We start from the raw sequence: 23955 nt of genomic DNA, 5'->3' as shown, positions 1-23955 counted from the left end.
GATGTAGTTTCATATTTTTATATATTTGGTATTGTAGATATAAATAGGATCTCCTGTAAACTTGGTCAAAGTTTGCACAATTTGACTTTATAAAAAATCTATACGCACTACGTTATGAAATAGTGGGAGTATCATCAAACGTGTCCACGGCCCGAAAGCTATTGGGGCACTAGCCATCCAACCGGATTCACCAAATATCAGGGCACCGCTATGTTGTAGTTCTGATGAACGTTCTTTCGTCGCACACACTTAATGCTGGATTTGAAATGCCTCTATGAAAATGTGAACTCGTGGTGAACTAGAAAAAGTTGAGGGCTCAGGGTTGTGCACCATAGACTGACTTCCTTGTTCTTGCTCTCTGAATTCTCTTTTCTTTCTGTGTATGGTCAATGCTCAACATTCTCGGTCATTCTTCTTTGTCTTGGTCGTTCTCTGTTGTAGGATGAAGAAACAAAACAAAATAACAGTTTTTTTTTTACCAACGGATTTGATAGTATGAAACCGATGCTTCAAGCAGTTCATTTCATTTAAAAGCCTGAACTGATGGAGAGAGACAGACAATATATTTCGACAAATAGTACCGTATGAATCACCAAGGTAGGCCCCTTTAGTTTAGCCCTATCAGGCTCCAGCCATGTCCATCGCGTAGATACCAAAGCCATTGTGCTACTGTAGCACTGCTTCGCATGAAGAACATGAAAACCTGATGTTTCACGAATTCATCTCGTCTAGTTTCTTCGCAGGGACAAACGAAACCACAAAACGATAGGAGGTGCTTCTAAACACGAAATGAGCGGTACAGATTTTGTTTTGCGTCACACACTCCACTTCATTTTGAACCTGTCATCAAGGTTTTTTTTCTAGTTGTGATGAGATACAAATTCATGATTCACTCACATTTGTCAGTAATGGATATCTCGGTTACATCTCTGTCTCCGCTTTCTGGACGGGCAGAGACGAGCCAGATCATGAACATTGCTAACAGATGAATCACAACAAGAAGAAAAGACCGGCAGAGATATCCCAAACGTCCAAACGAAATTTTTTTATACACTACTGTACCTCACTTGCTTATTGCTGCTACAATATCTCTGGTAAAATTATTTTCAAACTGGAGAAAGGTTTGTTGTGTCTATCCTGAGTCCTGACAAATGACAAACCTCTCACATACTATTGATAGCATTGCATACTGCTGATGTTTCAGGTCTTCAGGATGTCGTAAAATGTGGATGGCCGATTTCTTCTCTTCAGGCAGAGCTCCTGAAAGCAGGGGAAAATAAGGTCACGTTTTCAGTTCATGATGAGGGCCCAGAAGGAGACAAAGACGGACTACAAAAGACTTGATGAAAATAATGCTCGCACTCATAATGGTGATGCCACTGAATAGTGCTTTTCACATTCTGTAGACATGCCAAATTTGGGCCAGATTTACGATATTTCATAAATTACTATTTCTTCCCTAACATTTTTTGGCCTTAGCATATTTTCCCGTTAAAAATCACTCAAAGTAATCTGCAGCTTAAGTGTACTTATGCCACGATATAAATAAATGCCCGTAAACAACTAGTGGTGTAAATAAAGTCTCCCCGATGCCTAATGCTAATGGATTAAAATTGGCGAATGTCCAGAGATTCACTCGGGTTCATACAGAATGCGGCCTTAGAAAGCACATGGACTCTTATTAAATATGAGCACATTCTCAGATGGCAAAACGCAAATGCAGAACAGTTATGATGAATGCAAACAGTACCTCTACTGCCGAAGCCACCCTCAGTAAGCTAGCCTCGCCCCACGGACGGCCTATCAGTTGCAAGCCGATAGGAAGGCCTTGCTTGTCATGACCAACCTGAGTACAGGACACGAGTAGCAGCACATATTAGCAATTAATAATTTCCCTGCATGTTTTTGAGCTATATTGTAACAAAATCCTGAATGTTTCCTATAATTATTGCTAACTACTCCCTCTGTAAACTAATATAAGACGTTTTAGGTCACTATAAAGTAGTGACCTCAAACGTCTTACATTAATCTACAGAGGGAGTAGAAGATACAATTAATACTCGTTATGAGTTGTGACACCACACTTACAGGAACAGAAATGGCAGGCAAGCCAAGAAGGTTCCCGGCAAAAATGAATTGCATCAGCTTGGCTGCAATAAAGAGAGAATCAGGAACAGAAATGGTGTAATTGATCTCTGTAGAGCAAAGTACCAACAATTGACTTGGCAGGTTGGCATCAAAACAGGCATTAATATGGCTTGCTTAGCAAACTGCTAAACTCATATAAACTATAAACACAACTCATGTACTTCCATATTGCATAGCTACTTTATGCTATTGGATTTCAAATAGGAAGAAATGCCCCCTGTATATCTGATTTCAACAAGGTTCTAAATAGCTTGTGATATTGAGTAGCTTTGTGCATTCCCACCACAAAAGCATGATATCCATGATCTAAATAAGGAAATAGCAACTGATAGCTCAGCCATATCTTTTTAGTATCTTCGCCGCTAAGGCGTGAAACCGTGTTTAAAACTTTGATTCCCCTACAAATTTCACATGTAGAGCTGTCATTATTTTATTTTTCTTATTACAAACTTCTTTCTCAAGACAAGACAATGACAGCAGTTGTTGTGTTAATTAAGAATTGTTTCACATCAACATTTCAGCAGGTTTTATCCAGGATGTTAGCATGGTTCAAAGTTGAGTTTGAGATAAGATACAAATCCACGTGTTCAAAAGCTAATGAAGATGCACAGCATAATATAGTGAAAAGAATCTACCTGATACAACATAATCAGACTCTCCTTTCAGAGCACTTGGTGGTATTTTTGGCGCGGTCATGCTGGAAAAAAACAGCACATCTCCTTAGTTGTTATCGTAACATATATGATAAGCATGGGTACACTATAATTTCTTGAAAACTGGTGCAACAAGGTCAAACTAGGTATGCAGCAATCTAGGGAGCATAGATAAACAGAGTTTATGTCAGATGCTCCGTATAATCCCAAATGTGAATTAGTATTGTCAATTCGGTAATTTACAGATATTATCTTGTATTTAAGTCAGAACCCGACATGCTTGTGTAGCCCTATATACCCTGAAACTATTAGAAAAGTATGTGTCGCCTAGAACTACTAACTATCTACTGGAAGCTAGAAAGCAGAACTTTCCTCATGCACTAGCCTCTTTGACTAGACAAAAACAAGTAAGAATGAGGAATCATGCATACACAGCATTAGCAGAAACAAGTACGATGATATAAAACATCTATTGACAGACTGTAATAAACTTCAAAATCTCTTACCCGGTTGTAGGGGTTGCTATGACGTCAACCTTCTTGAAAGCTTCCATGTGATAGTACATTATCCTTCTCCTATAAAAGCCACAGATACCGTAAGCACACAACCGCCAGAACATCTGCCGTGGGAGAAAGAAATACACACTTGGCAGTTCATAGTTCAGATTTCAGACTTAATTGTATTTGTCATACAACAACTATGTGGCATGTGATTTATAGTAACACCTCAATTTCCACGATTTGTGCAACAGCCAGCACATCTAGAAAATTTCAGTAACTCGGTCTGTGACAAACTAGGAGTCTAGTCAAGAAGACCACGACAGATTTTAAAGAAAATAGCAGCACTTTCTGGTAGCAGATAATGATGAGACAGGAGCTGCACAACTTTCTAGAAATTATTGAATTATTATAACTTGGTATAAATGTCCACACAATTTCTACACTATAAGTATGCCCCATCACCTGGCGTTAGGTATGCTCTGTAATGCAAGTCCTATTTGTTTACTTATCTCTAATCCCCTATTTGTTTGCAAACTATAATGCTAAAGAAAGAACTCCTAACTAGAATATGACATATATGTAGGATGTCATATTATAACAATCAGAATTGAATTTTCATATTTAATAATAACTAGGGTTGTTACTAGAAATAACTGATATTATCGAATCAATCTAAATCAGATGCACTGGATAAGGCTTGTGGAAACCTGTGGGATCATAAGAATAGACATGTTTCCTTTCTTATTAGCTTGATTGGTCATCTTTCTGTGTTACCTGAAACAATCTTACAATCTAAATAGGTTTTACTTTATCTTTCCTATCTACAATCACATTCAAGGTGGTTCCCATAACCAAATAAAACTGCAGAACGAAAAACCTACTTCATATGAATGAATTGCTGTAATGGAAACATAAATTCCTCCGCTACATTTATACTCATATTCACCTCAGACATTGAGAAGCAACATAATCTGCTGAAGTGAATGACTTGAAAAGTGCCAAACTTGCTCGAGTATCTAACGTCATTTCAGTTCGCCTCCTGGAAGATAGTAGCATTGTGAGATTGATATTACAGAATAGTAAAGAGTAGCTAAAAAGAATTAATTCCAGTCTCTCGGGGACCAGCAATTTCAAGTTCTATCTCGTCTTGAAAGGAAAAAAATTATATAACTCATGCTGAGAGCAATAGTGATAATCTGATGGTGATATTTGTGTGAATACATATAGATAGATAAATAGGTACCCTGCTTGGTAATGAGCATTCATGTCGGAGAATGCTTCTGAGCCAATAGAGACAAGATGGGCTGTACGCATCTCCTCAAGCTCTGGTAAGATTATCTCTTCTATCTTGAAAAATATTAAACAATACTAGTCAGCTGAGATGTCGAAAAACAATAGAACATGCATATATAGTAGATACCACACTAACAGAAAAGGCATCTCACCATAATCATTTAGCAGCTGGGAAAAAATAAGCTTAACTAATACTGCTTGTTGAATAGCTAGAAGCTCCAAATGATGCTCATCAATAATCAGTTACATCTTATAGGAGTTGTCAAGATGGACATTTTTCTAATTAACACTTAATTGTTTTGACGTAATCATCAACAGAACTATGGTCGCAGTTATTGGAGAGCACAGAGGCATACACCTTACACATGGAAAATCTGATTAACGATCAATTGCTTTCATCTAAAGAAGAGATTGTACATTCAAAGTTACGAGACCTAGATAGGTGTGATAATAAGATGTGTTTGCGATATAAATGGCTATACCTGACATCCAAAGGTGCTGCATAGGAGGTTAAGTGCATCTTCACATGTATTTGAGACCTCATTATCAGGGACATCATGAAACCACTGCAGAAGCCAATTTTATCTAAGAAAAGGCACATGTGTACAAAAATAATATTTCACGTGAAAATTTGTACCTCTGTATATTTTCCCACTTTCACTGATTGCAGGATCTTGCTATTTTCGGAGGACACCAAGTTAGGAACACACAGCGGGGACTGTACAGAGGAAAAGGGGAAGAGATGAAGAAGCTATGAGGCTGATAGGATGCAATAAGGCCAGCTTTAGATCATAGATTATGATCCATCCTGGTAATAATGGAGAAGATTAACATGTGACTGTTGCTGTATTGTGATTACCGTACTGTTGGAGTCTAAAATTTTACATTTCATTTTAGAAAAACAATCACAATCTTTTTTTTTCCTACGATTCAGTAATGACTGACATCCATACTGTTTCCAATTTAAGAAAAAAAAAACTGACTAGTATAGTGCTAGTATAGTGCAATGACATAAAAGTGATACTAAAGATATTTTAGGGGTTTTTTAACAGACATTCAGTGCTTCTAGTATTTACCAGATGGGAAATGCTAAAAGAAGAAATATCTTACAGGTCTCAGAGTAAGTTTGTCCATAGGTCTAGAGCCTGCTAGTGCAGAATACCTGAAATACCATAAGACATGGTGTAAGACTGTAAGTAGTAAATACATAACTTACAAGCAGAGGGTATTGACTGTTGAGTGTTCATAAATGACAAGTATTCAGTTGTACCTACCCAACCAGATAGTTAGATATATAACTTATATCATTAAGGGAAATAAGAGAGTTGACAAACTTCCAACTTTAACAAAGATAGCTAAACAGACTCATGCAACCTCACGGTGTCATCTAGCAAGCCAAAATGCTTACAATAGCACAGAATCCTCTACTGATGATGTAAGAGGTGAAGCAACTTCAACTGTCCCAGCATCACAAACAACCCTGCAAATAAGATATAAAATTATGCGTATAAAATTATGCGTACTCACAATCTATTATATTATTATTAAAACAAAAGGCAACCAAGCCATCTTGGGTTGTATGCTAGGTTTAGTTGTCATAGCTGTTCGGAATCCACAAAGCATCCTGACCGACGGTCAGAATTTTTGAACATGTCCTTCAGTTTATTCGAGACTTGAGCAAAACTCAGATTGGAGAAGAATATGGTCCCTGGGTTCCCTTTATTGGAACTATGTTCCTTCTTATTTTTCTTCGAATTGGTGGTGCTCTTTATATTTTTAAATTAAATTTAAACCAAAATCCTGAACAGGGTACCAGTAAATCCGGTAACCGGTGTTTCCCTGGTTTAAGAACATATGGAGTGTTAACGAAAGGCTACGCGCACTTGCTTAAATGGCTTAAAAAGGTTATCCTAATCCAAGTAAATTATGAAGCCCAGAAGAAATGTAACCGTAAAATCACAAAACTACAGGTATTTTGCAGACTATTCAACACCATGGATTTATGTATCTATTGCACATAGCTAGCAAGAAGCTTTTTCGCATAGCAATACCCCATATTTAAAGTTGAACCGTCACATGCAACAATATTGATCAACACATTGCAACCCGTACACCCTTGCTGAAACCTACATTACAGGTAGGTACTAGGCCAAGAGGCTGACAGGTGGGCCACTTACAGTCCAGACTTAAAACTGGAGCCTTGTGACAGTTTATAAGAATACTTGTAGTTTCACAAAGTTTACTCTATCTTATAAACTGGAGTTGGTGAGGCGCGGCCCATCTCCCATCTTTGTTTATCACCTTGCTAAAAGTCTCTTAAAAAACAAATAAACTAACTGAAAGACACGAATCTCCCCCACAAACTGACTTAACGAAAATGGAGCATCACAGGAATAAGAGTGCAGAGGCGTTAATCGAGTGACACTGGCCTATGTGGGACTCGGATGAGCGTGAAGGCATAGCTGAGGTGCAGAGCAGCCTTAGATGGTGACAGTGACAGTGACTTGATCGGATATATACTTTTATCTGTAGCAAAGCAAATGCAGGAACTTCTCTTAGTTACCCAGTCATATCTGTGCGCCCGAATGTTGTCTTCAAACCAACAACGCCACATAGGGAGGATGGTATTCGAACCGAGCCTGTAAGAAAGAAAAGGTCCCAATTAGAGACTAGTACTGAAAAGAATGTAGTGTCAATGAATGTCACAGCTTTATATGTACAAACCTCCGCCGTCTGTTCCAATCGCTCCTGAGCATAACCCTGATGAGACAAGTGCAGCTGGACCAGATGAAGAACCACCAGTATATCTATCGATTGAATGTGGGTTTCTTACTGTCCTGCAATAAATAATTATGAAAATATTAAGATAAAATGACAAACATCAGAAAATAAGTAGACTAGATAAACAATATAGGATGACTTCAAATTGCAAATTCATTTTCCATTTCCTTTTCATAATGCGATCGTTTCCGATGATACTGCTAGAGCATAATGTTTGTAGGCATCGAGAGTTCTGATTCATTGTCAAGCTTTACAATTACTCAGCTGAGTTTGCTTCTAGTAAATAGCTAACAAAAATGTTCCCCTTTTCCATTGCAAGACTTTAGGCAGGGCAAAAGAATGATCTAGATGTTTCTAGACATTCATGTTTGCAGCGTGTCAAAAAAAAGGAGTACGAAATGTTAACCAGGTAACATTCCACCAGTTCAACATAGATGAGAACATGATAAGTTTTAACACCTTCAATAGAACTCATGTGTCCCTAGACTGTAGATTCCATTTAAGTCAGCATTTCAGACAGAATCAGCAGAAGCTCAATTATTAACCGTACCCATAGTTTGGATTGTTTCCAGTGACCCCAAGGCCTAGCTCGTGCATATTTGCTTTCCCAATAAAGATCACTCCACATTTCCGTAAACGAGAAACAGAGACAGCGTCTTTCTCCACAGGGCGGATTTCGTCAAAAAATGTGGTGGCACCTGAATTCAAATAGAGGAACATAATATAGAATGTACATCTCGGACACAGTAAAAAAAATGGCTAGTACAGTCGAGTGAACTAACTCTTTGATGGATATGGCAAGCAGTCAATGTCATCCTTAACGGCGAAAAAGATCCCATCCAGAACGGAAATCGGGCTTCCTGGGCACAAGAAACAACACATATCAAGAAAACACGATTGAGGTAAATGGACCTACCACCTGATGTCTGTTCGTTTCAACAATGATGAACAAAAGCAGCAGGGTTGGGTTGGGTGTAGACCTTGCTCAAATCTCTTTGTAGAAGCAACGGCTTGCTTCCTCAGGTCGTTGGCGTTAAAATGGATCAGCATTGGCATCGGAGGCTTCTTATTGTTCCACTCCTCCACGCCTGCTATGACAAGCTCTGCAACCTACGCAGCGGTCAAGGTTTAACACCACAAACGCAAGGAGAGCAAGCAGCGTTGTTCTGTACAAATACAATACATTCCAGTGAGCTACTCACAGCTGACGGCGTCGTGATCCCAGACCGGTACGCATACGCAAAGTCGCGGATCTTCCAGTAGAGGAAGGGGTTTTTCTCATCGGTCGATGTGAAACGCCCCGACGGGTCATACGGAGCGAGGCAACTCAGTGCCTCCTCAACTCTGTCCACAGGGCCCCTGTCTTCCTCGAGGGTCAGAACCCCTTGTTCAGGCTCTGGTAAATTGGGAGCAACAGCAATTAACAACAGCATACCCATTTTTTACCTTATACTACATATAACTTTCACATGATGATTAAAAAAGCTGCAATAGGGAATTTTTTCTCTGTTTCCAGTCAAAAAAAGATGCAAGAGGCCCAAAAACAGGGGTGCTTCAAAATATCGCTGCGACATCTGAATAACTGAATTTTGCTCAAAAAAATCTGAATAACTGAATTGGGCAGATTATTTGTGTAGACAAAATCGAGCAAACTATTCAGGTGCGTTTCTGCAGGAAACATATATCTTTCTGTGGCTTATTCAGTTCCAGCAGCAGAGCTTATTTTTTCCGCCGAGAGCTCCAGCTGAACTTGACTGAATCAAAAGTAGTACTAGAACATTTATATTATAAAAAAACAATTATTGTTTGCTTGCTTGTGGAGCTGAACAACGACCGTCGACAATTTCAAAGGAACAGACAGAGACAGGGGATAGGACCAGAGAAGAGAACGTACCCTGCGGCGGGTACTCCGGGTAGAACATGGGCCGCTCCGGGATCACCGTGTGCTGCAGCATCTGCGCCGCCCCCGAGCAAGACCGAAAACCGCGATGAGCGCGACGGAAACGCCGGGTAAAAAACGAAAATTGGGCAAGGAGGTGACGGACCTGCGTCATGTTGTTCTGCTTCTTGAGGAGGGAGGTGACGAGGGGCCCGAGGAGCGGGGACTCGAGGAGCCAGACGAAGGCCCGGAGCGGGAAGCCCGTGAGGTGCGGCGCCTGCAGCTCCGCCGGCCTGTACCGCACGGCGGCCACGTCCACCTCCTCCGCCGGCGCCATCGCCCGCGGCCCCTTCCCCCTGCCGCCGGATCCGCCGCCCATCCGATCGATCCCGGGTCGTTTTCTTGGCCGCTCTCCGCGGGCGGAGTGAATGCGGAGCTGCGAGCGCGCGGCGGGAAGTAATGCGCGGCCGCGGGCTCCGGCGAGTGGGGTTTTATGGGGGAGGGGAGACGATGACCGGGGACGGGGGGAATGAAGGGGGGATGGATTGGATGGATGGCGAGGAAATAATGGCCGTTGCAGCTGCCACTTGCAGCCGAGGTAGGAGTAGCGGTGCTGCGGACTAAAAATTACGTACAGCTTTGTCCGGCCAGAATTAGGGTGGTGCACGCACATGTAAATGTACCAGCGACCCAGTCTGACTCCACGACAAGGCGATCAATTCGCCTCTAGGACCACCCAAGCTCGTGGCATCAGCTAGGTATAAGAAAACTTACAGATATTTTTTTTTCTAAACGCAATACAATCAAAGACAATCATCACTATGATCGGACGCACGCACACCCCTGCTCCGATGAGCACAGCCCAGAGACTGGGCCGGCATAATATCTTGCGATTGATGGAGTCATCACAGGAACAATCTGGTCGCCATCGATCGTCGGTGACGTCGTTGCCATAGGGTCGTGTTTTGACTAGCCATGCTCAAAAACGTCTTCTTTGTTGATGCACCCTTCGATCTTACATTTGTTGGCGCCGCTAAAGTAGGCCACTCCAGCCCCACCTTAGGGTAGAAAATATTTGTTAACAAGATTCACTTATCAACACCAACATCTATAAGGCATCACAATGTTCGCTCCACCCATCTACTAAGTCGACGTATTACAACCACGACAAAACCTTCTGGGTCAAGACAAACATCTTGACCATTGCGTCATGGTCGGTTCGGTCACCCTGCCACGGGCAACCCGATTGTTCCATTTCATGGTCTCATGTGTAGCCTACTCGCTCTGTCTAGCCTATTTTCAGCTACCCCGTTGTACATTTATATGTTAGGTTGGAGTTATATGTGTTTAACACCAACACCTAATCCTCTACATATTTCAAGTCAATGGCAGTCCTAATACACATGATCCATCGATTTCAATAGGGAGAGTGGTGTATGGCGGAAGATGGGAGAAAGTTAGCTACACATGGACGCGACAGGTCAACATGAGAAGGATAAAGAGAGTCCAATTGAACCCGAGAGGGAAAAGGCAAACATAGGGCTAGGTTTGAACCATATCAATAGTTTCTACATGGATGGCTTTAAAATTGAAATCCACCGTCAAGAGTTTAATTTCAAACGTTTTAATAAAGTATGAACGCCTCTTTAGATTAGGGGGAATTCTAGGCTACTGAAATATAACGCTATTCTAGTGTATATGTAAGAGAATTCCATGACACCACAATGATACTCGGAGGACTCTTGTTCCATGAGTTAAGTCAGGTGAGTTAGCGGTCACTAATGTGTAGACCCATGTGTCAGTGACGTCAAAGTCACATGACTTAAGGTCTAATTGCATTGTCTTTCTCGAATTAAACTTGAAACCACTATCAGGTCAATTCCTTCTCATTCACCCGCAAAGTAGGCGAAGGAAAAAATGCTCAAGGTATCACTTATCATTAGCGTTTCGGTCAGCTAGGGATTAGAGATTAATCAAAAATCAATTGATTAATCGATTTTATTGGCCTACTGTTAATCGAATAGTTTTTGCTTGCAATTCTCAGGATCCAAGCACTGATAAGGTAAAACTGGAAAGAACCATCAGTTTGTTATCAGCCTTTAAATAGGAAAATATTACAAAAAATACATAACTACATATTATATGTCAAACAATAAGTTAATGACAAATAAAGGACAACACGACAACACATGTCCTATGGAACGGGAGGGTGAAGTGTGATGTGCGGGAGGCTGTTGAAGAGAGGCCATGTTTTGGGTTTTTGACCGCAGGGGGCCGACCCAATTAATCACTAGATTCTAGATTACTTGCTTGTCAGGGCGATAAATCAATCCAAATGATAAATAGCAAAGATAAGATATGATCTTAACGGTCACCTATTGATAAGCGATTAATCGGCTGACAAATTGCTGAATCGGGTGATATTTTGAACATTGAAAAACATAGGTCAGTAGATAAGGACGGACTATTTGTAAGCCATTTGAGAAGAACATGATATAAGCCAAATCTTTTGGCCGTTTGATCTTCATCGGACGGCTGTTGTGTCGTCTTCTACCTCCTGCCTCTTTTCCTCCTGAACCGCCCACAGCCACCGGCTCCATAATAGAAGCCGTCTATCGTGTTCCGGTGACCACGCATGGGTACACGCCAAGCGGGAACGCGCACGAAGGCTTCATTTTCTTATGCCCAAATCTAACACGACGCCTGGTTTTCAAAACGAATGGACAAGATGCATGCGTCACATGTTCTAGAAGAAATTTGGGATTTTCCTTGCTGATGAGGTTCTCCTGGTCACGTACGTACCCCGCCGTGGGCCGGAAAAAAATCGGCATCTGACGCATACGCATGCTAAAAAAAATGTAAACTGGTCGATGGATCGATTGAAAAGAAAAAGAAGAGAAGATATGCATGAAGGAAGAATATAGTATACTCCGTGTATATATTCCACAATCGATCGTCATCCAACTTCTAGAGGGGCGTCTGTTAACTGACGTAGGCGTTGGTTGCATCGATCTATCGCCGGGAGAACGGAGACGGGCACAAATGGAGGCTTGCATGACGTCGCGCAACGCGGGCGGAGATAGCAACGCGGATGATGTTGCTGTTGTTGTTGCTGTTGCATCAACAAGGTGGCGCGCCGCCGTCAATACGTGGTCATCGCGTCGTTGGTGTTTCCTATGCGGGGCCTAAAAAGCGTTGGTGTAGGCAGCATGTGTGCAATGATAAGCACTATCGTTACAAAGTACTGATTCCTCTGTCATAAAATAAGCGTTGCTGATCTAGCATAATTTTTTTATTAAATCAATTACACTTATTTAGGAGCATAGAGAATATACGGCAGTGAATACGAGCTGCGACGCCCATCTCGGGGTAAATGGAACACCCTGATTACAGGAGCATCTGAGCTCGGGCTCATAAATGAATTTCTGAATTGCTACATGATACTGCTAGTCTGTATAGCCTGAGGAAACCATGTTAAATTCCCTTTTGCTAAATGTCGCGTCGGTCGATTTCGAATGAGGCCATAGGTGGGGGAGACAAGAGGAGAGGGCGGCATCAATTTTCAACTCCAACGAGGCCAAGCCACGACATGCTAGAGACGGGACGATGTTGCGATTTGCGTTGTCTCATGCGGAGACGAGGAAGCAGGCTGACGGGTGCGATTACTGTCTACGTCGGACCAGGAGGGCGGTGGGGCTTGGACGGATGGCCTTGGGTGACAAACAAGCACGTAAGTGGGGGCGGCGCACGGCAGCACCCGCCCAGTCGCATGGGACGGAGGTACGTGGCTAAGGCTGGATAGGTCGAGAGTGAGGAGAATGAACCACTGCGCGGGCGGAGGAAGAAGAACAGTGGCGCACAGTGGCCATTGGATTTGGATGGGACGGCCCATAAAAGAGAAAAGTATACTTCTCGCCCCTCAACTCTTGGCAGAGTCTAGATTTGGTCCCTCAACTCCGAAATCGGACAACTTGCACCCGGAACTACTAAAACCGGACAAGGTTCATCACTGGACACGGTTTTGACCGGTTTTTTGTGCTGGCTTTTGCCGGTTTTGACTCAAATTCGCGTACTTTCTTTAAATCCGTTTATTTCATTCAGGTCTGCATACCATTTTCAAGTTCAAGTGTTTTTTTTTTCAAATCCGCGTACTTTCTATAAAAGTTCATGAATTTGAAAAAGTACGCGGTTTGAAAGCAGTACACGAACATGAAAAAAGACTGCGAATTTGGGAAATTATGTGAACTTGAAAAAGTACGTGGATTTGAAAATAGTGCGGATTTCAAAAAGGCGCGCGAACTTGAAAAGTAGACATTTGGAAAAAGTACATGTATTTAAGTAGCACCATTCAAAACCGGGGTGAGCCAGCACCAAAACCGCTCAAAATCGAGACCTGGGATGAATCTTGTCAGGTTTCAGTCGTTGGGGGTGCAAGTTGTCCGGTTTCAAAGGTAAGGGATCAAATCTAGACTCCGTCAAAAGTTAAGGGACGAACATAAAATCAACTGACGGTTAAAAAAATCCACGTGGTAGCGACATTTTTTTTTTTTGAGGGGACACGTGGTAGCGAGATGAGGAGGGCGGCGACGAGTATGGACTCCAACGGGGCCAAGCCAGCGAGGGAAAAAATAAACGGGACGCTAGCTAGCAAGAAACCGGGAAAGCTTTCGTCTGGCTCGACCCAGCACCTCCCCGTACGTTGTCCGTGACAAGGACTGCAGCCGTAAAGAAAAGTTTCGTCGAGTCTTCCCAATTCGGTGGACACACGGGACAGACTCGGCGGCAGACTCGACTCGATTCGTGAGAAAAGGAGCGAGCTGGCACTCAACTAGGCCCTATCCTCTGGACTTTTGCGTCCTTCTAGAACCAAGCACGCACGCACGCACGCACACCAACGAGGATCAGCATGACACATCTTGTTGGAGCATCCGTAAATATATGGTTTTTATTATTTTCCGACCCGCCTTGGCAAGCCATTCTCGTTCTAGAAGCAAAGGTTCCTCAGTCGCGATTGCACCATGACCAAACCTCCGTTGCATGCGGCTCTCTTTGCCTCTTGTAGACGTGTTATCACTCCTCCCTTCAACACTTCCTCTCAAAAGTTTGACATCGTAATTAAGAGTGCGTGGTTACTAGACGCGGTGCAATTTGTCCACCTGCTTCTTGTATGGTTAATTGTAGTCCCTTTCCTTTTCTAAATAAATGGAGGAAAAAGGATCTCCATCATCCGTTGACTGAGGAAGGAGAAAAGTAATGATAGAGGTTAGTAGAAAATATATACTACTAAAATGCGATGAATACTTATAGTCTGTTTTTTTTTTTTTGCAGGGGTTACATAATCTGAGGAAGATTACACCATAGACTACACCATAATACATGAGGAAGATTACTAACCATGGCATATGTCAAAATTCACATGCATAAGAGCATGGGTTGCTTGTTCAGTCGTCCCTTGGGACAGTAGCATTACTCAACACATACACATGAGATCTGAATCTAAATACGAGGCCAAATAATGTGTACTCAAAAATCTGAATTCAATATCAGGTCACTTTTAATGCACTCAAATCCAATACCAGACCAATTAATGTACTCAAAACATGTATCCAGTACTAGGCCAATCGGAATCTAAGCAGAGCCAAATATGAAATTCATACTCATGAACCCTCCTCGTATGCATGGAAGAAGAGTTGATACATGGGACACATGGACAAAATATATGATAAGGATTTACTTGTTTGCAGATTGAGGACACGACCATGACTTACGGACTTGCATTCTCTAACATGACATATCTTCTGAGTTACAGAGTACCAAGAAACATAATCTATCTAGTGCAGATGTACCCATAAATAACTAAACAGATAACAACTGGGATCAGAGCTTACAGGGGAGGAACCCACCGACGAAGATGATGACGAGGAGCAGCACATAAACACGGGGCAGGAGGGCCCTGGCAAAGCCGAGAAGGCAGTGCCCGTCGCGGTACCGCAGCAGGCAGAAGCCGGTGGCCAGCTGTGTGGCGGTGGCGCCGCTGTACACTGCATCCATCAGTGCCATGTGTACCTCACCATAGTTCGCCGTGGACCGAAGATGGACCCGTGGCCACCGCAAGGGACATTAGAGACCTCTCATCGGCGTCGATCTGGTTGAGATGGCCAGTGTAGATCGTCGTGGCACGTGCTCTGCTTGACTGCGACCCAGGAAGGCGAACTGATCTGCGCAGACGGGGTCGACCGTCGTCCAGCCACAGCAGTTGGACCCGCCGCCACCACTGTCGCCGCAGCTCAAGGGTGTGATCTGGAATGGGGTGGGAGGTACGTGCTGGTGGCCGTAGCGATGGGAAAGATGGGGATGGGGCAACACATATAGAGTGGAGAAGAAAGGGCATCGACGGATCGGGACAGGTAAGGCCTGTTCTGTGGCGGCACCGGCGTGGAGCAGGCGGAGGGAGATTGGTTGAGTGATGGCGGCTGAGGGGAGGGGAGGAGAGAATGGGGAATTAGGGTTAGGTGTGTGTGTGTGTGTGTGTGTGTGTGTGTGTGTGTGTGTGTGTGTGTGTGTGTTGTGGAATTAAATGGACTGGCTCAAAATTTTGCCACCCTGGCGCGTTGGCCACTTAAAATTTTGCATCTTCGCGCCCTCTCTCAAACTTCAGGCGCGCCCTTTTCTTTACAATCTCTATATATCGTTGAAATGACTGACTGACAAATGGGTCAGATAAATGGGCACAACCGACACATCAGCAGAGGCCATTCATGACGGTTCAGATTGCATATAAAGAAGCAAAAATGGGAGGTAGTTGGTCGATACGTGACGGTTTCCGTGACGATCCCCCAATGTCCGTCATCCGGGGGCTACCATTTTGGGGATCGTCTCCATCTTACTGATCCATGACGGTTTCCATGACATTTTCAAGAACGTCATCCGAAATCCTCATGGATTAACAGATTTCTTGTAGTGTCGTAAGAATGTGGAATCAATTATGAAATGTAGTGTTGTAATGGGGGCTTGGGGTCATGACAATTAGACACCCACAAACGTGGATCGGTTGCTTCCATGGAGCACAACACATGTAGCATGGCAGCCGTATAGGAAGGACTTGAACACACTTAAGCTCTTGGTTGTTTGGGAGATATGGAAACACCGTAATGACATTGTCTTCACCAACAAATCGCCGCGGATCCAAACCGTTGCCATGAGGATCATCGAGGAGGGCAAAGTTTGGCAAACGGCTAGGTTGTTCAAGCGGGACATGCAAGCTTTCTTGTAACAAGGCCTTTGAACCTTGCTTGTAACTTGGTGGGTGGGTTTTTGTACCCTCTTCTCCTATCAATATATACACATGCTTATGCGTATTCTAGGAAAAAACATGTTGTGAAACGTAGCCGTGCCCATGTATAGTCTAGTCAACTATAAAGCAAACTGAATCATACAATCTCGGAAATTAAAAAGTTTTTAGGATACATTGAAACCATGTTTATGACATATTTAAGGATCAATTAATTGTAAAGCGATCAATCAAAGTATAAGCTGACCTGAATTTTAGGGGAAAACAAATTATTAACATCAACTATACCTTTAAAGCTTAATTTTAACATTTTTGTAAAATAAAGTATACAGTATGGCTAATGAAGCTCTAATAGCAATAATTTGACAATACTTTATTTTGCACTCAGACAATAAAAATAATTGAAATATCTGTAATGTCTTCGGTTATTTATCGAGGGTGGCAAAAATAATGACCGTAAACCAAGCGGCCAGCTTGGTAAGCTACCAATAAGAAAATTGCAAGTAAAGAAATAATAAGTACTAGATATCATGACTTCTAAAAGACCTCTACCCTCACTATATACTTCCAAAAAAATTTTGGAAAATAAATGGAATGTTACGTGATTTGCATATTCGCGAGAAAAAAAAGGTAGTGACAGGAAAAAGAGGAAACAAATGTGGGCCGAACCGAGGATTGGAATTTTGGAAGCACCGACATTTCCATTCGCGGGCCAGACCGGGAGGAGCGCCCCCCGCGGCCACCGACGGGTGGGGCCGGGAGAAGCGTCTCCCATTCCCCTTTCTCATTTTCCAGATCTCATTATTGCACGGCGCCTTCCATCCTTCCTGCGCCCGATCCGCAAGTCAGACAGAGGAGGAGGACCAAATCCCTCATTCTCTCTCGGCCAGCCAGCCAGCCAGCCTTTCTTCTCCCGCACGACAGCCCGCCCTCCCGACGCCGCCGCCACCGCCGCCGGCGAAATGGCGTCCCGCATCGCCTCCCGCCTCCTCCGACGCTCCAGCCCCGTAAGTCCCCGCGCCCTCTCCCTCCTCCCTCCTCCCCGCGCACCCGCGCCACGGGGCCCCGATCGATTCGCCGCGGCCGCCCGTGCGATTTTGGGATTTCGCGCGGGGGAAAGGGATTTAGGGTTTGCGCGGCGGTTCCGCGCCTCGATGCGACGGGCCCGGTTCGCTCGACGTGGTTCCGCGGGCTGGTCTCCGCGGGCGATTGGGGATCTCTGGTCGGGTTGGGGTGGGGAATTGATGGTTGCCGTTTGGTAAGGTCGGGCTGATGGGCGCTCGGCGAGAACACCGGGACGCGCCTCGCTCGGCGTGATTCGGCGTCTCCCCGCAGATTAGGGTTCCAGTTCGTGCTCTCGCTGTTTCCCCCCGTTTTTGTGCTTGCGTTGAACGGTCAACCTAGAACCGGCTGCGCAGCAGACAGGCCTGAATATCTGGGGTAGGATCGTTCGCTTTGTCTAGTCCGTGGCAGCAGATAGGAATTCGTCTGTGTTTTATCAGGAGGCATGCAATTGACAAGCGCTGGATACGTCTGATTGGCTGCTAGTTACATACTATATTGTTCATGGTTATGCTGCATTTTTTTGTGCCCTGCCCTACCTGTTAAGTGCAATCTGTTGTGATAAAATGTATGTGACCTGTCCTTGTCCCATCTCATGTGTTGGATTGGCTGCTGGTTAGGTAGTTTATCGTTCATGCTTATGTTGCAATTTTCACACCCTACTCGACCTGTCAAGTGCAATCTGCTCTGCTGTCATCAACCGTGACTTGTCACTTTCCCATTTCATGTTGTGCTAATAATTAGGGCATTTTGGTGTGCTTTTGACAGGACCTAGGCTCTAACTTGTAATGTTCATATTGGCACCAATCCTGATTGCCACTATTGGTCTCATTGGTTTACTACCTTACTTTATGTTAATGTGATCAATTGTAGCAATACATCATATGTAAGATGCTATATTTTATACTACATATCTTCGCAGAGTATGTAAGCACCCTGCTGTTTTTACCCCCATTTCCGTGCTTGTGTGGAACGGAGAATCTAGAATAGGTTGCACATGCTTGAATATCTGGGGTAGGATTGTTTGCTTTGTCTAGTTCTTGCCAGTAGATATGAATTCATTTGTGTTTCATCAAGGCATGCAATTAACAAACGCTGGATATGTCTGATTGGCTGCTAGTTACATAGTATATGATTTATGCTTTTGTTGCATTTTTCATACCCTACACTACTTGTTAAATGCAATCTGTTGTCATAAAGTTTGATTTGTCCCTGCCCCATTCCGTGTTTTGCTAATAACTAGGGCATTTTGGTGTGCATTTGACAAGATCTAGACTCTTAAGTTGTAATGTTCATATTGGCGGTAATCCTGCTTGCTACTGTTGGTCACATTGGTTTACTACTTTACTTTATCTTCTTTTGATCATTTGTAGCAATACAGCAGATACAAGATGTTATACTTCATGCAACATGTGTTCGCAGAGTATACGAGTACATGGATTCTTTTCTTATGTTTTCTTTTCGTGCTCACTGTTTCCATTTACTTGCAGACATTAGGCCTCCTGAGGAGCTATACACATGTCAGAAACTACAGCAGTCAACTTTCAGGTTATTTAGCTGAACAGCTGCTATTTGGATATTGATAACTGGTTCACTACCGATGACTCTAATACCTTTGTACTCTTTCCAGGTCTTATTCCAGCTGGTCCCCAAAGCTCAAAGCTGACAAGGTAACCTTTGTATTTAGTTGTATTCTGTAGAGGCATTTCTGACGACTTCATTGTTTATTATCTTCATTGCAGATGTTGTTAGATATATTGTCCTGTTGAGACATGAACTAGTTACTAATGGTTGTTGCTTTTAAATTTCAGAAGGAACTATTACTTCCCAAATGCCTCTCCTTACCAACTCTGGAGTAGGTCATTTGCATCAGACAGTGGTAATGGCAGCTGCTTTTTTGGTTATGTTCAACATCGTTGAATTGCAACCACTGTTGAATTGCTGCCGGAGATGTGCTAATCGATTCTTGTTGTTTCTTCTGTAGGAGACAAGTTTGAAGCTGTTGTTCCTTTCATGGGTGAATCTGTAACTGATGGAACTCTTGCTAACTTCTTAAAGAGTATGCATGCTCTCTCTCTCTCTCTCTCTGAGTGAAGGCCATTCATATTCTCCTATTAACCCTTCTTCAATACAGAACCTGGCGATAGAGTTGAGGCTGATGAGGCCATAGCCCAGATTGAAACTGATAAGGTTTGGCATCACTCTTAATCATTTTGAATTTCACTCTAAATAAGTGCCGAATCTAGTCCATATGATTTGTAACACAAAACATATCTTTCCTTCATAATCCAGGTGACAATAGATGTTTCTAGTCCTGAAGCTGGTGTTATTGAAAAGGTGAATAATTTTTCTCTTTTAGCTTCCACTTGTGCTTCTTATCATGGTCTGCCTCTACCTGAGCTGTAGCGAAATTGCTAATTTTCTTAATGCCATTGCTTCGCAGTTTATTGCTAGTGAAGGTGATACGGTTACTCCAGGCACCATAGTTGCTATCGTATCAAAGTCTGCAGCACCCGCTGAAACACATGTTGCCCCATCTGAGGAGGCGCCCCAAAAAGAATCACCTCCAGCAAAAGCTGAAGAGAAATCACCAAAAGCAGAAGAGAAACCAACAAAAGTAGAACCTCCCAAGAAGCAGGCACCAAAGCCAACTCCTTCGAAAACCTCCCCTACAGAACCACAGCTCCCTCCAAAAGAGCGAGAGCGACGGGTAAGGCTAATCTTCAATGACTTAAAGTTGTAAAGTTGCATGGAATCAGTTTTAAAGGGATTTGTCTGTAATCTTTTACAATGGTAACTGCAGGTGCCAATGCCCAGGCTTAGGAAACGCATTGCCAACCGTTTGAAGGATTCCCAGAACACATTTGCAATGCTGACCACATTCAATGAAGTTGACATGTAAGTGTGTTGATACTCTTTTTTTTTTCTTATTTAACATTAGTTCGTGTGGTGCTGACCACATTCACTGAAGTTGATATGTAAGCATGTTGCTAATCTCTTTTCTTATTGTAACATTTGTTCTTGTGGTGTGCTATCATGGTAGTTTTCACTTTTATCTTATCTTTTGTCGTTACTCTTGTGGTATGAATGCTTCACTGTACAGTTGTTGAACATGGTGAGATGGTGACATCTGGTCCCATCTAGCATATCACGAGGACTTTTAACTACACCATGTTAGGGTGCATGTCACTATATTACCGGTTGCCATCCACTAACAATATAACAGTACACTTGTAGTATATAATGATTTATACAAGAGTGCTCACAGAAAAGTCTGCTTGTTTCCTGACCAAAACATTAATACTATTTTCTTGTAGTAGTTAATAATGGGTATCAGTATGTGATTCAGCATATGCTCATCTTTTCGTGTGTAAGAACTTAATCAATCATATTTTTTCCACCATCAACTGTTATTTAAAATAACTCACATTTGTAGATACTGTTTATCACTTTAATATTGATATTGTGATGCAGGACCAATTTGATGAAGCTGCGGTCGGACTACAAGGATGAATTTGTCAAGAAGCATGGTGTCAAACTGGGTCTGATGTCTTGCTTTGTCAAGGTAATGTCCAATGTCATGCATCGCCTAACTATTGCTGATTTTGTTCAATTATGCTGATTCTGTTTGGCTTTCGCAGGCTGCTGTTTCTGGGCTGCAGAACCAGCCAATTGTCAATGCTGTCATTGACGGTGATGACATCATATACAGAGACTATGTCGACGTTAGTGTTGCTGTTGGCACTTCCAAGGTACTAGAATAACGTATAGTTGCCAGCATGCTGCATTCCTTGGTTTTAGGGCTATTATCTCACTGACAATGCAAATCTCATATATTTCAGGGTCTTGTGGTGCCGGTTATCCGAGATGCTGATACAATGAACTTTGCTGACATCGAGAAAGGGATAAACAACCTTGCAAAGAAGGCTACTGAGGGGGCGCTGTCAATTGACGAGATGGCGGGAGGAACATTCACCATCTCCAACGGTGGTGTCTACGGAAGCCTTATCAGCACGCCCATCATCAACCCCCCACAGGTACTGCTGCCTTTTTTTTCTGGTGCTCAACTGAATCTCTTGAAACAGCATTCCATAGCAGATATTCATCCGAAACACAACTCCTTGTCTATTTTTGCAGTCAGCGATTCTTGGGATGCACTCCATCGTGCAGCGCCCCGTGGTCGTGGACGGCAGCATCCTCGCCAGGCCCATGATGTACCTCGCGCTGACATACGACCACAGGCTGATCGACGGCAGAGAGGCCGTCTACTTCCTGCGCCGCATCAAGGACGTCGTCGAGGACCCCCGGAGGCTGCTCCTCGACATATAAGCCCCATGCGCTGATCTCCTTCGCTGCCAAGTGCCTCGTGCTTGTCTGGAAAATAATACCGTGCAAATTTTTGACTGATACAACGAGTTGCGTCCTGGGAAGGGCGAAGATTTGAGTTGAGGATATGATAACGCGTTTGTCCCGTTTCTGTTCAGAGCTTCGGGGTGTAGTTCCCTAAACAAAAAATTTGCTTTAATTTTCAACGCAAGAGCAATAGATATATGGTGCCCTTTTGGTTAATGTTTGTCGAATGGATTGTGCCCTCTGCATCTGTTTAATGGTGTTTTAGTTCCATGTGAGATGAATAACCAGTATGGTTCTTTCCCGTGAAAACACTAGGATGTAGTTTCTCTAGGTTTGAATGTTTAGTCGATGTAAACAAGGCCCTGACGCAATCGGAGCCTTGGGTATATAATGAACTACTGACATTCATCCAGTCGGTTTTGTAAGACGGAGCCTTGGGTACAGTAAACAATCGATAAAGATTGATGTCAAAAAAAAAAAACGATGCAGACGTTAACTTGCAACTTTAAGAGCATCTCCAGCCGGACCTCACAAAGCCGTCTCATACACCCGGATAGGCTGTCCGGTCAAGTTTTTAAGACTGTAGACAGGATGCTTCCAACGAGTCTCAAATGTCCGGACTGACAGAGTGATAGGCACCCACATATCCAGCTCAAATATGGGGCGGCCTGGGCCCGTCCGCCTGACAAGCCCGCCCACCACATCGACTCCATAGATGTCCCATAAAAAACCCCATCGGCCTCGTTGGTCCGAAACGCTAGTTCACTCACTCTCTTCTCGCTCCGTCATCTTCTCTCCCCTCACCGATTTAGGTCGAATTCGGCGCAATGTCGAGCTCCGACAGCCGCTCCGACGACGAGGTGGATCCAGAGTATGAGCTTGCCCTCCGCATTGCCTTGGAATGGTCCAAGGTGGAGACCGGGGGCAGCTCCGGATCTGCAGCCTCGCCGTAGTCGCAACTTCCCCATCGGCGCATCTCTGACGCCGGCGCTGGTCCCTCCCGGCCCAAGGGCATCTCCGACAGGAGGCCAGCGCAATCGGCGCCTCCCCTACACCGTCCCCTCGCCCCACCGGCTGCTGCTCCCCCTCTTGGGCAGCGGGCAAGGGAGAGGGAGGTTGTGGAAAGCTCTGTCCTCTGCCGGCGTGGGTTACCAGCGGAGCCCGACGAGGACCAGCGGCTCCTCGCGTGGGTCTATCGCCGGTTGCTTCCGGTGGCAGAGACGGACGCTCGGCGGCTCCGCCGGAAGAACGCCAAGGCTCTTCGGCTTGCCATAGAGCAGTCCGAGCGGGAGGCGTTGGAGAAGCGAAGGAGGCGGTTCGGCTGGCCAAGCTCAGGCGCCATCAGGACCGGGCCGTCCAGCGCCTCAAGGGCCTCGTCATCGTCGACTCCTCCTCCTCCGACGACCACAGCTCCTCCTCCGACGAATCGGATGATCCTCCACCAGCCGCCAACGGGTACAGCTACGCCAGCGACCAGAAGGGGAAAGGGCCGCCCCGGAAGTGGTGAAGTTGATTTTAGTTTCAAGTTTTAGATGTAGTATAAAGTTGTCCGTTGTTTATGTGAACTTTGGTGGATCTTTTAGTGAAATATTGTGCTATTTCTATGTCCGAAGCTGGTCTACGTAGTTTCATCGACGTTGCATGATATAGTATGGATATAGGGGTTTGGATATAAGAGATGCGGATGTGAACGACGCGATTTGAAGAGTTCCCGGTCACTGCCCGCGGACGCGTTCGCGGTCGTTTGAGGGCCCGAATTTGCCAAGTCCGGCTGTAGATACTCTAACAATAGCAATCTCCAGTGTAGGCCCAGTCGTTTTTCTATTCTGCACAGCTGCACTGTAGACTGGTCAACCGTGTCTTACACTTGCAATAATTCTTAATTCACGACTGCGAGGCCCGACTATATTAATGCTTATCACATAGTACTACCAGTGTCTTATCTTCATGAACCGTTCTACCAAAGTGGCAGGGTCAAGGATGCCCACATTAGGA

The 23955-nt window shown here is 43.9% G+C and overlaps 2 protein-coding genes across 3 annotated transcripts; one reads left to right on the top strand and one right to left on the bottom strand.

The window, feature by feature from the left end:
- Window positions 1-828: 828 nt before the first annotated feature.
- LOC119361901 (fatty acid amide hydrolase-like) lies at window positions 829-9793 on the bottom strand. Of its 2 annotated transcripts, XM_037627071.1 has the most exons (19): window positions 9421-9791; window positions 9270-9330; window positions 8578-8771; window positions 8356-8485; window positions 8158-8235; window positions 7926-8073; window positions 7319-7431; window positions 7158-7233; window positions 6003-6074; window positions 5705-5756; window positions 5232-5312; window positions 5077-5160; window positions 4545-4648; window positions 4248-4340; window positions 3308-3376; window positions 2784-2845; window positions 2089-2150; window positions 1751-1846; window positions 829-1260 (listed from the first exon to the last, which is right to left on the bottom strand). In XM_037627071.1, exons 1-19 carry the CDS (start codon window positions 9631-9633, stop codon window positions 1201-1203), a joined length of 1848 nt encoding a protein of 615 aa, XP_037482968.1. In that variant the 5' UTR covers window positions 9634-9791; the 3' UTR covers window positions 829-1200. The 2 variants fall into 2 exon arrangements, with proteins under 2 accessions (XP_037482968.1, XP_037482967.1); XM_037627070.1 differs by having other exon boundaries at window positions 9270-9793.
- A 7608-nt stretch (window positions 9794-17401) lies between these two features.
- LOC119361900 (dihydrolipoyllysine-residue succinyltransferase component of 2-oxoglutarate dehydrogenase complex 1, mitochondrial-like) lies at window positions 17402-22230 on the top strand. The gene is made up of 13 exons (XM_037627069.1): window positions 17402-17552; window positions 19098-19155; window positions 19238-19277; window positions 19419-19486; window positions 19592-19666; window positions 19742-19797; window positions 19900-19944; window positions 20051-20317; window positions 20411-20505; window positions 21082-21172; window positions 21249-21359; window positions 21450-21644; window positions 21745-22230. Exons 1-13 carry the CDS (start codon window positions 17508-17510, stop codon window positions 21934-21936), a joined length of 1338 nt encoding a protein of 445 aa, XP_037482966.1. The 5' UTR covers window positions 17402-17507; the 3' UTR covers window positions 21937-22230.
- Window positions 22231-23955: the final 1725 nt, after the last annotated feature.

The sequence above is a fragment of the Triticum dicoccoides genome, chromosome 2B (assembly GCF_002162155.2).
Source record: "Triticum dicoccoides isolate Atlit2015 ecotype Zavitan chromosome 2B, WEW_v2.0, whole genome shotgun sequence".
NCBI lineage: Eukaryota > Viridiplantae > Streptophyta > Magnoliopsida > Poales > Poaceae > Triticum > Triticum dicoccoides.
This window is presented reverse-complemented; position numbering and strand designations above follow the sequence as displayed.